Here is a 15,615-nt window from a genome sequence, read left to right on the forward strand (position 1 = left end):
GGTCTTGTATAGAGTATAATAGTTAGATGTAATAAGTTTTCATTAGATCAATAAAAAGACTCACACTCTTTTTTCTAATAGATTCTCTGACTATTTCAACTGTAGCGAACATGTAAATCCCCTGGACCCAAATAGGACGATCATTATGATATGAAATCAATGTTGAACTAGATTGCAAAAGGAGCAATCTGATCCTTTGTCTATAATTTGTAGCACCTTTTGCTTGTGATCAGCAACATTCCCAACTCGTATCTTAGCTACAGCCAACTCGTCTTGTATCTATAGAATGTTGTAACCTCTAAGGATGAGTAGAACCTTGGCACTTTACAAAGATTGCTGAGATGGGAGTGCTTCTGGGGTCCTATCGCGTCTGTGGAGAATTGGTAAAAGCTGACAATGTTCAGAAAAGGAGGAAAAAGAATTCAGAGTGGTCGAGAGGATTTTGAGGATAAAGGTGAGAGGCATACTGAAAATGTGGGAGGAGAGATTCAGAGGTGAGAAAATGGTACGAGCAGGAGAAAGTGGATTCGATGTTTAGAAAATTGAATGTAGGTGAGATCATTGAGGAAGTAATAATACTCTTTTCATGTAATATTACGTATTTTGTCTGTGGTTAAATGTAAGATAGAAAAAGAGAGATGTAAGGTAGGAAAAGAGAGGTGTAAGACAGAGAAAGAGAGGTGTGAGATAGGAAAAGAGAGGTGTAAGATAGGAAAAGAGAGGTGTGAGACAGGGAAAGAGAGGTGTAAGATAGGAAAAGAGAGGTGTAAGGTAGGAAAAGAGAGGTGTAAGGTAGGAAAAGAGAGGTGTAAGGTAGGAAAAGAGAGGTGTAAGTTAGGAAAAGAGAGGTGTAATTCGCTACCGGGGCAAAGTTTTTACCACAACACAATCACATAGATAAACCACCCCGTCAGGGGAACTACCTAATCAAAGGGAGTCGGTCCCCGACTACCAAAAAGTAGTTGTCATCTCTCAAACCTAGTTTTACTCATTAATCCACGCACAAACCTACGAGCTCCTTTTGGGCATCACCCCCTTATTATTATTATTTATTATTATTTATCTTTGAAGAATATATCAAAGATAAATACTCGCAATTAACTTCCTAAAGAGAATGAGAGAGGAAGAGATAGAGAGAGATTGATTGATTGATTATATGCCTTTATTAGGGCGGAATTAGGACTCCTGGTCCTCTCTGCCACACAACCCTTTACAAAAGAAGAAAAATTTACATAAGAACAGAAAAAAAAATAGATTACATATTATGTAATAAGATTACATAAGATTAATATATAAGTAAATAAAACTATTAATCAAAATACAATAACATATAATAAAAGATAATTTTAAACTTTATAAACTTTATACAATTGGAAACAATATTTCAAATTCCACTAGATAAATCTATAGGAAAACCTATCAGAAATGAAGATATAATCGAGTTGCCATTCACTCACACATGCACACAAAACAACCCTAAAAATAAAGATTTTACAAAGTATAATAATTATCAAAACAATATATTAAGATGAAATATTTTTGTATCTGTAGTTAAATTCATGTAGATTGATACAATGTAAATAGACAATAAAAATAAAGCTGAACCCGACCCAAGCCTAATCTGCGCCACCAGATCCCAGCCAATTCAATACTGCCGCGCCAAACAGAGCTCGATCGCCAATACTCTTCACAGTTGGAGGCAACAGATTCCAGATCCGACAAGCTGATACATGGAATGATTTATTATACATAGATGTTCTATGATTTGGAATAACCAATAGTTGGGAGCCCTGCCTGGTACCTCTCACACTACGATCTCCAATAAAAACAAATTTATGTGCCAAATAACCTGGGGTTTTTACATGCAAAAGGTCATGAAGCAGCATCAGAATGTGGTACTCCCTCATTTTCTTGAGTTTTGGCACATGTAGTTGCTGGAAAAATGGGGTGATATGATCATCTCTTCTTAGATTGAAGATGAACCGGATGCAATAGTTCTGAGCCCTCTGCAGTCGCTCAGACAAGGCCACAGTCATGTCATTGATCACAATGTCACCGTAAGAGAAGTATGGGAAAATTAATGACTTAACCAGCATCACTTTCACATGAAGCGGAATGAAGTCACTAATTTTCTTAAGCGAGTGGATACCTGCAAATACCTTATTACAGGTGGTGTTGATTTGTTTCGTCCAGTCGAGTGTTTTGTCTATTGTCAGTCCCAGATTTGTAACAAAGTCACTGTAATTCAAATTTATGTCGTTTATTTTGATGTATGGTCCATTATCAAAGCTGAAACCTCGGCGAGTCATGAGTTTAGTGTAGCCAATAATTATTGCCTTGGATTTCGTTTCATTAATTCTAAGTCCATGTTTCAAAGTCCAGTCCGTAAGAGTCTCAAGTTCACTATTCATATTGTCAACTGTAGCAGTAAAGTCGTTCAAGTCAAAGTGGATGTACAATTGCAGGTCATCGGCATATAGGTGCTGTTTGGAGAATCTGAAGATATTGGTTACATCATTTATATATATACTGAACAAAAGAGGCCCAAGTACAGACCCCTGGGGAACGCCCCTCCCTAAAATGTGATAGCCAGATGAGAACCCATTGTACTTAACAGATTGGCACCTGTTACTCAGGTAGGAACCGAACCAATCCACTACATGAGTGGAGAACCCCAAATTCCTCAGTTTTTTCAACAGGAGAGGGTGGTAGACGCAATCGAAAGCTTTACTGAAATCTATCAGCACTAGCAGAGTAGCCTGTCTTCCATCCATCGCTTTACGAATATCCTCAGTCACACAAAGCAATGCAGTGGTGGTACTGTGGCCTTTCTTAAAACCAGATTGAAAATCACTTAGAGAATTGTTCATTGTAAGATAATTATTAACCTGCTGATGCACTACCCTCTCTAAACCCTTAGAAAGGGGTGAGAGAATATGTATGGGCCTGAAGTCAGACGGTGAAACGGGATTTGGTATTTTATTGAGGGGTAAGACGGCTGAGTATTTCCAGTAGGTTGGAAAAATGGAAGATAGAAGTGAAAAGTTATACAAATGTGTTATATAAGGAAGAGTGACAGGAGAGTATCTCTTATGAACTTTATAGGAAGAGAGTCCTCACCAACTGCATTGCTTCTGATCCTGTTTAGGCAGTGGAAAACTTGAAGTTCCGAAACTTCAGAAAATTCGAACTCATTTTCTAGAGCGTTTACTCGGAGAGTGTCTGCATATGCACGGGCACCCTCATCACTGACTGGGACATTGCAGAAAAAAGAGTTGAGCTCTTCAAGGCTATGAGTAATGTTAGGCAGTTTCTTCTCTTTACCCAACCCCATACTTTTCACGGTTCTCCAGACACTTGCAGAGGAACGATTGTCTGTCAGTAGGGCTCGAAAGTAATGGGATTTTGAATTTCGTATCCTCAGCTTACAACGATTCCTAAGCCTTTTGTACTCTGCAAACATCATTGGACACCCACATCTCTTAGCCAAGCGGAATTTTTTGTCACGCTCGTTCATAAGCTGACGTATGTCCGGTGTTATCCAGGGAGCTGGTCTCCTAGTTACCTTTTTGCACCTCAACGGCACATGTTTATTGAACAGCTCGCACATAATTTGTTGGAATACTTCCAGCTTCTCATCAATAGTAGCAGCCATGACAACATGATGCCAAGGAACAGTGAAAAGGTCAGCAAACAACTCCGAGTAGTTAATATTCTTATAATCACGGTATCTTATGATTCTTGCTTGTGACTTGGGGGCTTTCACAGCATAAATGCAATAAACCAGATCATGAGCTGAGAGACCCGGCACTGGCACCTGTCCATGACTCTTCACAGCATCAGCATCACAAACAGAGACAAGATCCAACAAAGTGTGGGAAGTGGCTGTGTGGTGTGTAGCCTGTAGCGGAAGTATTGTCATATTGCAAGTAAAAAATATTGTCTTTAGTTGTGTCAAGTCAAAAGTGTCACGTCCAAGCAAGTCTGTGTTAAAGTCACCCATAACAATGACATGACTGTAAGCCGGCATACACTGCAGGAGAGCGTCCTCGAATTCACACATATATCCTATGTGTGGAGGGCGGTAACAAACTCCAATCAACACTTTGGAATTCGCCGCAACTATTTCAATAAACATAAACTCCGGCCTGTTAGGTCTGGAATTGTCGGACTGGAATAAAACTTTGGCTTTCAAATCTTCCTTTGCAAAAACAGCAACTCCCCCACCATTCTTATGAAGCCTATCATTCCTGAATATGCTAAAGTTATCAATGTGAATAGCGTTCGACGATATCGAAGGCTTCAGCCATGTTTCAGAGACCAACATCACATCACAGATCTGTGTGCCAAACAAATCACGGAATTCATCAATGTGACACTGCAGTGACTGCGCATTCACATGACATATTTTTAAAAAATTCTTGTGAGGTGAAAAAGCTTGTTCAATCAAGCCCTTCGTGCTTGGCGCGGCTGCACTATCATCTGGAGCTACACTCATGAGAATGATGACAAGACCAAGAGCCAGGGCACATGAAGGCAAGAGTCGAGCTAATCAATACATAGTTGATGTAATAAACGAAGGATTCAAACCACTCATACACACACGCACACACACATACACACGTTATTATAAAATTACCTGAGAAAAGTAAATTGCCAATCATAATGACAGAAGGTTCGAGCAGAAACTGAACTGTACTTTATATCTAGATTATAAAAGCTGGATACAAGAGCTTGTCAACCATTACTAGCTTCAAAGCAAAAGATTCTTGACAAACTAAAGAATAAGAACGTGCTAGTCAAGAGCCCAACATGAGGAGCAATTATAATTTATGATAATAACGAAACAGTGGATAAGATTTAGAGTAATTAACTGAAGTAATGTAAAATAGAGGTTACAATGGTTTTCTATTATTATGATGAAGCAAAAGAATGAATAACGACCATAGTTGCACATTAAAATGAGAGACAATGATTGTATTGAAATAAGCTCTATGGAGATCCACTGACATAAATTTAAGGAACAAAAATCGAATTATTATAAGGAGAAGAAATAAAATAGGTACAGTGAAGAAGAGAGAAGATGCAACTGCATTAACTGATCATTAGATTATTAGATCAATAGATAAGTGATAAAAATAATAATAATAAGAATATTTATGTATAAATATAATACAAATAATCCCACTTCAATCAATGATTCAATTTAAGAAGTAATACAAACAATATACACATAAATAATATATCCTTTGAGAAGCTGGCATGAGGCTTAGCCTCAAATCAAACTTGAAATAATTGTCTACTAGTAATCAAGTACAGCACAAAAGTTGAGAAAGTCAATCATCAATAAATATGGAGATCAATAGAAAATTAAAAAAAAAGAAATAATAATAATAATAAAATAACAGTACTTGAGACCGAAAGTATGAGAGAAGAAATCAAATAAATGCTGTGTATAGTGTTTATGAATAAATGGAACAAATAAAAATAAAATAGAAGTTAATTCATGTTATTCTCGAAAGTTTAATCTAAGGTCTACATAATTTCTAATTGAATTGAATTGAATTTCTAGGCTTCTAATTGAAAACTGAAAGCGTAAATACATATCTCAGACCTGGTTGGTTGCACTGTGCTTTTTACCCTCAGTGTCAGTCCAATGAATAATTCCATCAGAAGACCACACATTTTTATACCCAACTCTTTCACATAATGAATTATAGACCTGTATTCTACGTTGTGTTAAGTCTTCCCTTATAACAACGCCAGTACCTTTCAGCTTTTTCTTTTGAGAAAAAACTGCATTCCGTTGGCGATAGCTGACGAATTTCACAATGATGGCGCGGGGTCGTGGTGGCGGGATGGTGGAGGCCGCAGCGGCCAGCCGACGCCCCACGCGATGCGAGCGATCGATGTCTTGCAGCTCGATATTAACACCCAGCTTGTCCTTGCAAACATCGATCACTAGTTCATCAGTGTTCTCCTTATTTGATTCTGGCACTCCGAATATGCGAATGCAGTTTCTTCTCTGATACTGCTCTAAATCGTCAATGCTACTAGATGATTGCTTGATTTTCTCGTCTCTGAGCTTGAGCTGCTCTTTCAACGAAGATACTTCTTTTTGAAGATCCACTATTTGAAGAATAGCAGAATTCAGAGATGCTGTCAACCCCTCGATGACCAGGGTGGAAACGTCTCTAACTAATCTGTCATATACATTGCTGTTATTCAGAATTTTATTTACGAAATTGTTCTCAATACCTGAGATAACAGCCGGTGATAAAGGGCGAGCCGGCTCAGAGGCAGAGCCTGGCTTCGAAGCAGTAGCTGTCGTCTGCTGCGGCACCTTATCTTTCACAGCTGATGAGGACGACTGCGATGATGACGATGACTGCTTATCTGCTGTTTTGCCCGACTGAGAACGAGTCACAGCAGTAAGTTTCGGTGAACTCATTATTAATATTCGTTTACACACTATTTGCAGCCACAACACGGAAGATACAGAAATTGTATACTGACAACTGTATAGAGCAAAGAAAACTGCGCACGATGACACGAATTTGAATTCGAAAATCCAACTTTGAACTAACGAAAAGCGTTAAAAACGAGGAGCTCGAACCTGACACAGCTTCTACTCAGAATCTATCATTATCTCAGCGATGACGTGATTCCCACGATGACGTGGAAGGTCAGACAGAAGTGGAGTCAAAAGGAGAAAGACGTAGGAGACATAAAAGTATTATGAAGAGAGAAATAAGGATAAGAGAACTCCAAGGGAGAGAGAGATAATGAGTAGCAGGATGAGAAGTAGGAACAAAGCACAAATAAATAAGGACTTTTGTGAAAGTAATAATGAATACTGAAAAGTAATAATAGAAGAAATTTTTTTGTTCTTTTGTACACATCTCAATGGAAATGAAAATTATCAAAATTATTATTATAAGATGAGAAGGAATTTGGTGAAATGGAGGTGTAAATATTATATTGAGAAAACAAAGAGAAAAGTGGAAAAAGTGATGAAGGAATATGGGGGAGAGCCGTGAGAGAGAGGAACGCATTGACAGAACAGAAACGGACATAGGGAGAGAGTGAGAGGAACGCGAAGCATGTGAATAATGGCAAGGAAAACGCTGCTTTGGATAAACTATGCGAGCAAGTGCGCGGTCGTATGCGTGTGTGATCCACTTTATATTGTCAGCATTAGTTTGATGAGAATAACATTGATGTCATTCATAAGGAGCTCTGACAGCTCTAAGAGACTCTCACTATACCAGTTTCTTTTTTAACTGTCAGCATTAGTTGAATTGGAACCATTGATGTTCATTCATAAGGATTTCTGACAGTTTGAAGAGACTTTCACTATATCAATATCTGTTTTACTCTGTCAGCATTAGTTGAACGGAAACCATTGATCTTCATTCATAAGGGATGCTGACAATCTGAAGAGAATTTCACTGTACCAGTCTTTGCTCTCTTGTCGTGACCCGATTTCAACAAGGAACCTGGAACATCCCTTGAGTGAATTCACGGCAACGCTCTGATTTCGGCAACTCGCATTCCTGCGATTATCATCCGCTACTTGTGTGCATGAGCACAAACTTGCACCAATTTGCCAAGAATGTTCAGCAATTCAACGATGAATCAGGATTGACTTCGAGTCTTGCGGATTAGGTGAAAAATTACGGCCGCTGTTATGTTAATCCGAGTATGCTATTCTACTGGGAACTCTGAAGATGTTCGAACCTAGGTCATCGTATAACGAACAGCTACTGTTGGTTTCTATAGTCATAGACTATTTCCTGCCAGTTGGATTTGGGAGATGACAAAACAAATTATCAGTAACTTCTTGGAAATAAGCTCAGAGGATAAAGAATACGATGAATTCTATTCAGATAGAATAGATTCTATTTCCTTCAATTTAAGCAATGATTTTCGGAAACAGGGAATCGATCTTGGACTTGTATAGATTGAAGGTTTATTGACCGAAGCGAAGCTGAGGTCTTAGTTTCGACTCGATCGGCTTTTGTCTGTTTGTACCGCAGTTAGAGTCGCAGTTATTGTCCGATTTGGATGAAATTTGGTATACAAGTTCTTTGAAATAATGCGCAGAAACGTATGTGTAACGATTTTTGATAAGAGCTCCGGTTTTTTGTAATTTAAAAAAACCGCAGACCAACCTCCATCCAGAAAGTTACTTTTTCGTATTCAGCGCCGTTATCTTTGAAGATACAGCAATTTTTATTCTTTTCAAAATTAAAGATCCTTGGTTTTTCAATAAGTTGAGAATAAATCGTGCCCACAATAAATATAAGTAAAAAAATTGGCTCTCATTTTTTAGAATAGAAATTGTGCCGCTCTAATATGTGCTGTATTGAATGAATGGAATCGTTGGAATGAAGAAGGAATGCTATCGATCTATTTTTAGATCAAGAGTTGTCAGCAGTGAACTTTGAGAACGTCTGAGCCGCTCCAAATCATACAGTATTTTTTAATTGAAGAAAACTTCTCACTTGATTGCACTATTTCTTCCCTTTTCAACAAGAATTTTCCCTGTTTCATAGATGAATAGTTTCTAGACCTAAGGAGTCGGCCGGAGTCATCACAGCGTTAGCTCTTGTTTTCCTTATGAGATCGGAAACGGAATCCGAATTGTGAGCATTAACATTCCAAATAGACATAACATCGAATCCACTTTTCATGAAATACATCATTAGCAACCTCCTGTCATTGTCACCAACAAACCCATCTTATTTAGGATCATTTTCGGTCTCACTATCGTCTGTGAAACGATTCTTCGTCTAAATTGCCTACTGTATATTCCATTTTTCTGTCAGTTGACCGATTTCTTATAATTAATTATTAGAAAAGTTGTAATATTGTAAATATGGGGACGAAATAAAGGTACCTCCTTGAGAGACATTTATAAGTCCTGTCCCTGGAAGCAATGTCTCTAGCACTTTCAATGGAGAAAATAATAGATGACATGGATAAATCTTCACAATACACTGTACTTTCTTAATGGCCCTTCTCATTAGTTTGAAAGTTGTAGGCTATTCATGAGCGAGGTCTACTGTTCCCAGAACTACTAGTAGAAGTGAACCAAGTTATCAAAGGTGTTTGAAGTCGAGGTTTGTTTTGAGAAAATTAGGAGGATGATAATAGGAAAAAATTAGAGGGATTGGTCGTTCCACATTCACCGATTTCTCGCCGAAACGACACCCAGAATGTCCTCCGATTGAATGAGTATCAGTCAATCGAAGAATCAGCCAATCTAAGTACATTGTGAGTGTCGTTTCGGCGAGAAATTTATGAGCGTGAAAACGGCTAATCTTGTAATTTTGTGTAATTATTCATTTTTAAGTAAATCAAAGAACTACTTTAAATTGTTTTATTCGTATGTAAATATTTTCTAAGTGATAATAATGTGAAATATCTAACTCTATTTTTGGTTTTGAAGCAGCATCTAAATTTGAAAATCTATTTTGTGAACATTTTATTTAAGGACTGAATCGGACTATATCGGACTATGTGTAACCCTATCTAAATTTTGGAAGAACTACAAGACTCAACCTATATCGGACTATGTGTAGCCCTATCTAAATTTTGGAAGAACTACAAGAATCAACCTATATCGGACTATGTGTAACCCTATCTAAATTTGAGAAGAACTACAAGACTTAACCTATATCGAACCATTTGTAACCCTATCTAGATTTGGGAAGAACTACAAGACTTAACCTATATCGAACCATTTGTAACCCTATCTAAATTTGGGAAGAACTACAAGACTTAACCTATATCGAACCATTTGTAACCCTATCTAGATTTGGGAAGAACTACAAGACTTAACCTATATCGAACCATTTGTAACCCTATCTAAATTTGGGAAGAACTACAAGACTTAACCTATATCGAACCATTTGTAACCCTATCTAGATTTGGGAAGAACTACAAGACTTAACCTATATCGAACCATTTGTAACCCTATCTAAATTTGGGAAGAACTACAAGACTTAACCTATATCGGACCATTTGTAACCCTATCTAAATTTGGGAAGAACTACAAGACTTAACCTATATCGGACTATGTGTAACCCTATCTAAATTTGGGAAGAACTACAAGACTTAACCTATATCGGACTATGTGTAACCCTATCTAAATTTGGGAGAGGAATAGCTCAAGGTTACCTCATTTTTCCTTTCCCTATCATTTTGATTATGTACTTATTGTATGATTCATTGAATAATAAAATAAAATAATAATATGTACCGCTGGAGGAAGATTATTGAGAGTTTAAATAAGTCATGTTACACAGATGAGATCAATTTTTCAATAAGATTGAAACCATTGCAATCCTGACGAGAATTGATGAGCTATAAGATCCCGGTAGCGATAAGTAAGCTACGTACCTAAGAGCCTAGCTAATCACTCTGTAGATTGATGTAATCACTAAAACTACTAAAAAAATCATAATGTAACTTCCAAATTAACTCACGAAATTCGTACAGTGTAATTTCATCATATTGTATTTATTTATTTACTAGCTGGCCCGGCGAACTTCGTACCGCCAAATAGTGTAATGCATCTCATGTCAAACTTTAGCTGGATGCACACCTGAGGAGGTGCGATGCGGCATTTTATTTATATAGTTTTTCAACTGCAGAATAAATAATTCACTAAAAATCAATCAATTCTGAACACCGAAAAGAGCTCAATTATTCGTAACAAAGTAATGTCTTTAGAGCATGTCTTTAGAAATCTAAAACAAAGCAATGTCTTTAGTCTTTAACCTGAGGCCGCACTGCTGGATGGTTACACACAGAACAGTCATTTTACTTTCCTTGCCCTATTACCATAGGTAAGGGAAGTATTGCTTTCCGAAAAAAATTAAGGTACCCCAATTTCGAAATTTCTATACGTTTCAAGGTCCCCTGAGTCCAAAAAAGTGTTTTTTGGGTATTGGTCTGCATGTGTGTGTGTGTATGAGTGTATGTGCGTCTGTGTACACGGTATCACATCTCCCAATCAACGGAATGACATGAAATTTGAAACTTAGGGTCCTTACACTATAAGGATCCGACACGAACAATTTCGATCAAATGCAATTCAAGATGGCGGCTAAAATTGCGAAAATGTTGTCAAAAACAGGGTTTTTCACGATTTTCTCGAAAACTGCTCCAACGATTTTGATCAAATTCATACCTAAAAAAGTCATTGATAAGCTCTATCGATTGCCACAAGTCCTATATCTGTGAAAATTTCAGGAGCACCGCCCCATCTATGCAAAATTTGATTTTAGATTCCCAATTATCAGGCTTCAGATACAATTTAAACAAAAAAATTCAAGTGGCTGTTGTATGACGCAATGATTATAACAGCTGATTTTTATTTCTGTGTGTGGCCAGCACACAAATCTCCTCCCATAAGGATTACTCATGTAAACTTTGAAGAACCGTAGGAAAGAGTCCTGAAGTCGGATTATGAATTTGATAGGCCATAAACCTGGTCCTGAACATGACGAACACAACCAGAAAAATCATCAAATTCGGTGCACTCATGTAAAAGTTATTGAATGTCAAAATTTGAGACTCGATTTTACTTTCCTTGCCCTATTACCATAGGTAAGGAAAGTATTGCTTTCCGAAAAATTTTAAGGTACCCCAATTTCTAAATGACCTTGAGAGGTTGTGAATGAAAGTACTACATAATTTCGCTCCTGGGTTTTGGAAGATTTTGTGTTATAAATAGTCACGGATAAGTACAAATTTTGTGTTTATTTCATTATTAATTGTTTCTTGATCACGTTTTATCATTTTGTTTTAGATTTTAATTCTTAATTCTATTTTAAAAAGCCAAACACCGTTTAGAGGTTAGTTTGAGGTTAGGTTTTTGAGATTTAAAAATAAACATAGATAGTTTACTTGACTAAAATTATAACCAAATTAAAATCCTATCATTTATAAATCAATTATTATTATTGCAAGTAATATAATTTCTTAGATAGGAAGATGAGCTCAAGTAAAACACCGAAGGTTAATAATAGAAATTTAAACATAGCAAGAGTACTTACGCGTTCCCAAAACCAAAATTCAAAAACGCCAAAACCAAAAACCCCAGTTCTTCAAACTACTTTAGCCGAAAAAGTTGCTCAACTACAAAGTAGCCACACTAATTTAAAAAACCAATTAGAAGTAACTTTAAAAACGTCTGAGGAAGAAAGGTTGGGGATGGTAGAAGAAATTAAATCTTTGGAACTGATTATAAAATTACAAGATGAAGACCATAAAAAAGAAATACTAAATCTAAAAAATCAATGTAGTCTAATGTCGGAGGAAATAAAGAAACTAAAATCTAAATTTGATAATACTAAATGTATGATAGAACCTCCGTCCAAATGCAAAAAAATAGAATCTAACCTAAATGATGGGAAATGCTCTGAAAATGGTCGAAATAAAACGTACAGTGAGGTTTTGAAGACAGCAACCAAAAATATAGCTGAGGGAAATAAAGATAGGAAAGGGAGAGTTCTGCTACTGACGTCCAGTCATGGACGTGATTGCAGTGATCTCCTTGATAAAAGATTAAAAAATAAATTTGATGTCCAATGTTTTTTCAAGCCAAGTGTATCAATTAATGCAGTTGTAGAGTCAGCTAGGGAACAAACTAAAGATGAACAAAAGATGGGTTGCATCTAAATCGATCTGGCAAAGTAATCTTTTGTAATAGATTGGCAGAGCTGATTGAAAGCCGTTTGCAATCCTCTGGTTTAAAAACAGTCAAAAAAACAAATAACGATTTTTTAGTAAATTGGCTCAAAACAGGGAAAGGGAAATAGCTACAAATGCTAGAGATAGAGTAGCACAAGATGGTAAGGTTTTTAGTATTTATCATCAAAATATTCAGTATCTTCGCAACAAAATTGACAGATTAGAAGTATTTCTTAAACTGGAGGATCCTGACATTGTTATTTTCACAGAGCATGGCTTAAAAATAAAGGAAATAAATCAAGTTAGGATTCCAGGCTATTCACTGAGATCAGAATTTTGTAGAATAGCTCATAGAAGTGGTGGTGTATGTATATTCACTAGCAATGCTAAACATACCCAAACTTATGAACTGGATTTTGTTAAGAGATTTTCTGTTGAGATGGATTTAGAGGTGACGGGACTAAGGTTAAAAATTGATGATCGATTTGAGGTAGTAGTGATAGGTATCTATAGGTCACCAAATGGAGACTGGCAAAAATTTTGTGAGCTGCTCCATACACTTTTGGAAATTACAACCGCTCGTTTCACAAATGTTATAGTAGTAGGAGATTTCAATACCGATTTTGCCAGGCACGATAAAATGACAGAGGATATTAGAGATATTATTAATATGAATAATTTAGAAATTAAGGTCCACGAATATACAAGAGTAACTCGAACTTCACAGACAATTATTGATAATATCCTCACAAATATAGAAGGTTGTAATGTCAGGTTAGGTAGCTCAGATCTATCAGATCATAACTATCAAATTTTAGATGTTAAGTTGCAGGGCCAGAATCCAAGCAGAAAAAAAACTTTTGTGAAAGAAATTCAGCAATATGAGCTAGGAAATATAAATTGTTTGAAGCAGGAACTGCTTCAAGAAAATTGGAGTAGTGTTATAACAGTTGTAACCTAAATTACAAATATAAGCAATTCATTGATACTCTAAGATTTCACATTAGTGTATGCTGTCCGATAAAAAAAGTCAAAGTAAAAAGTAAATTAAACAAAGTAGATGAATGGATAACTGAAGATATCTTACTCAAAGAAATATTGTTAGGGAAGCTTATGAGGAATTTAAATTAGTGAGGGATGTTCCGAGTGAGGTCAAATACAAATGTCTAAAGAAAAACTATGCAAAAGAAGTGAGGAAAGCTAAGTGTAAGAAAACAGCTGAAATATTAACAACTAGTACCAATTTTAACTCTGCTGTTTGGGAGGTAATTAATAGAAATAGGAGAGCAGCTCAAAAGGATACAGTTACTAATGTCCCTAGGATAATCGATGAACATGGAAATTATATGGATGATAGTATAGACATTTGTAACTTTTTCAATAAATATTATCAACAGGTTGCATATAATCTCCAAAAGTCACTGAACACTAATACTTATAATACAACTACATTAAATGCTGAGCCAATTGAAAAGGTATTTAAATTTCATCCATTATCAAGAGATGAGTTGTCAAGAATAATAAAAAATTTGAATAACAAAAAAACAGTAGGATTGGATGGGGTCTCAAGCAAAATTTTAAAAGAATGTGAAAATGAATTACTGGACCCTTTATTGCATCTCCTAATACTTCACTAGAGCAGGGTATTTTCCCTGATGATCTGAAACAAGGAAAAATTTTGCCAATTTTCAAGAGCGGTGATTCTGAAAGAGTTGAAAATTATAGACCCATTAGTATTCTAAATGTAATAAGTAAAATTTTGAAAGAGTAGTTTTAAATAGGTTATTGATGCACCTGGAAGAAATTAATTTCATATGTGATGAACAGCATGGGTTCCAGAAAGGGAAATCTACTAAGACTGCAATAGTATCCCTTGTTGAAAGACTAATAGATATAATAGATTCAGGTGAGAAGGCAGCCGCAATATTCTTGATTTATCCAAAGCTTTTGATTGTGTGAACCATAGAATATTATTGGAAATACTAAAAACTGTAGGTGTGAATGGTATAGAACTAAAATGGTTTGAATCATATCTCATAGGTAGAAACCAGTGTGTTGAGCTTACCAAGGTGGATGGGAATGAAATAGTAAAAATTAAATCTCAAAAACTGGAGGTCCAGGCTGGAGTACCTCAAGGCTCAATTCTGGGTCCTTACTGTTTCTGTTGTATGTGAACCAATTACCAACAGAGTTAAAAGATCACAGAGCTCTGTTGTTTGCTGATGACACATCGCTTATCTTTAACAATTATTTATTAGATAGTCTAGAAATAAATGCTTTTACTGGAGTACAGTCAATTGTCCAATTCTTGAAGCAAAGGCAATTAACAATAAATAGTAAGAAATGTCAATTCCTACAATTCAAAAGTAAATATAATTCAGTAGAGGATAGAGAAATAAATGTGTTTGTAGAGGAAAATGAATTAGACCAAGAAGAGAAAGTAGCATTCTTGGGAATTTTATTGGACAGGAAATTAACATGGCATCCTTACATTGAGAGGATATGTAATAAGATATCATCTGGGGTATTTGTCCTGCGGCAGCTTGCTAGGCTGAATGATAAAAAACTACTGTTAACTGCTTACCATGGACTTATACTATCTCATATTAGGTATGCTATTTTAGTATGGGGTAATTCATCTCAACAAAATATGGACAGAGTGTTTAAGATTCAAAAGAAGGCACTCAGATGTATAGAGAAAGTGAATAGGTTAGACTCTTGTAGGCCTTTATTTAAAAAGCTTGGTCTATTAACTGTGCCATCTTTGTATGTATATGAAGTTGTAATGCATGTGAAAACGAGTGGTGTGATCCAGAATTCAGATGTTCATGAGTATAATACGCGAAACAGAGCAGATTATCATATAATGGGTCACAATAGTAGGTTATTTGAACAAAAACCAGATTATAT

The 15,615-nt window shown here is 36.2% G+C and overlaps 1 protein-coding gene across 1 annotated transcript in view; it reads left to right on the forward strand.

Moving 5' to 3' along the window:
* Nucleotides 1-6,673: 6,673 nt before the first annotated feature.
* Nucleotides 6,674-15,615, forward strand: part of LOC111060915 — a 126,725-nt gene continuing 117,783 nt past the window's right edge. The window contains exon 1 of the mRNA XM_039438196.1: nt 6,674-6,685. Coding sequence (XP_039294130.1) covers nt 6,674-6,685 — 12 coding nt within the window. The remainder of the gene's footprint in view (nt 6,686-15,615) is intronic.

The sequence above is a fragment of the Nilaparvata lugens genome, chromosome 11 (assembly GCF_014356525.2).
Source record: "Nilaparvata lugens isolate BPH chromosome 11, ASM1435652v1, whole genome shotgun sequence".
In the NCBI taxonomy this organism is placed as follows: domain Eukaryota; kingdom Metazoa; phylum Arthropoda; class Insecta; order Hemiptera; family Delphacidae; genus Nilaparvata; species Nilaparvata lugens.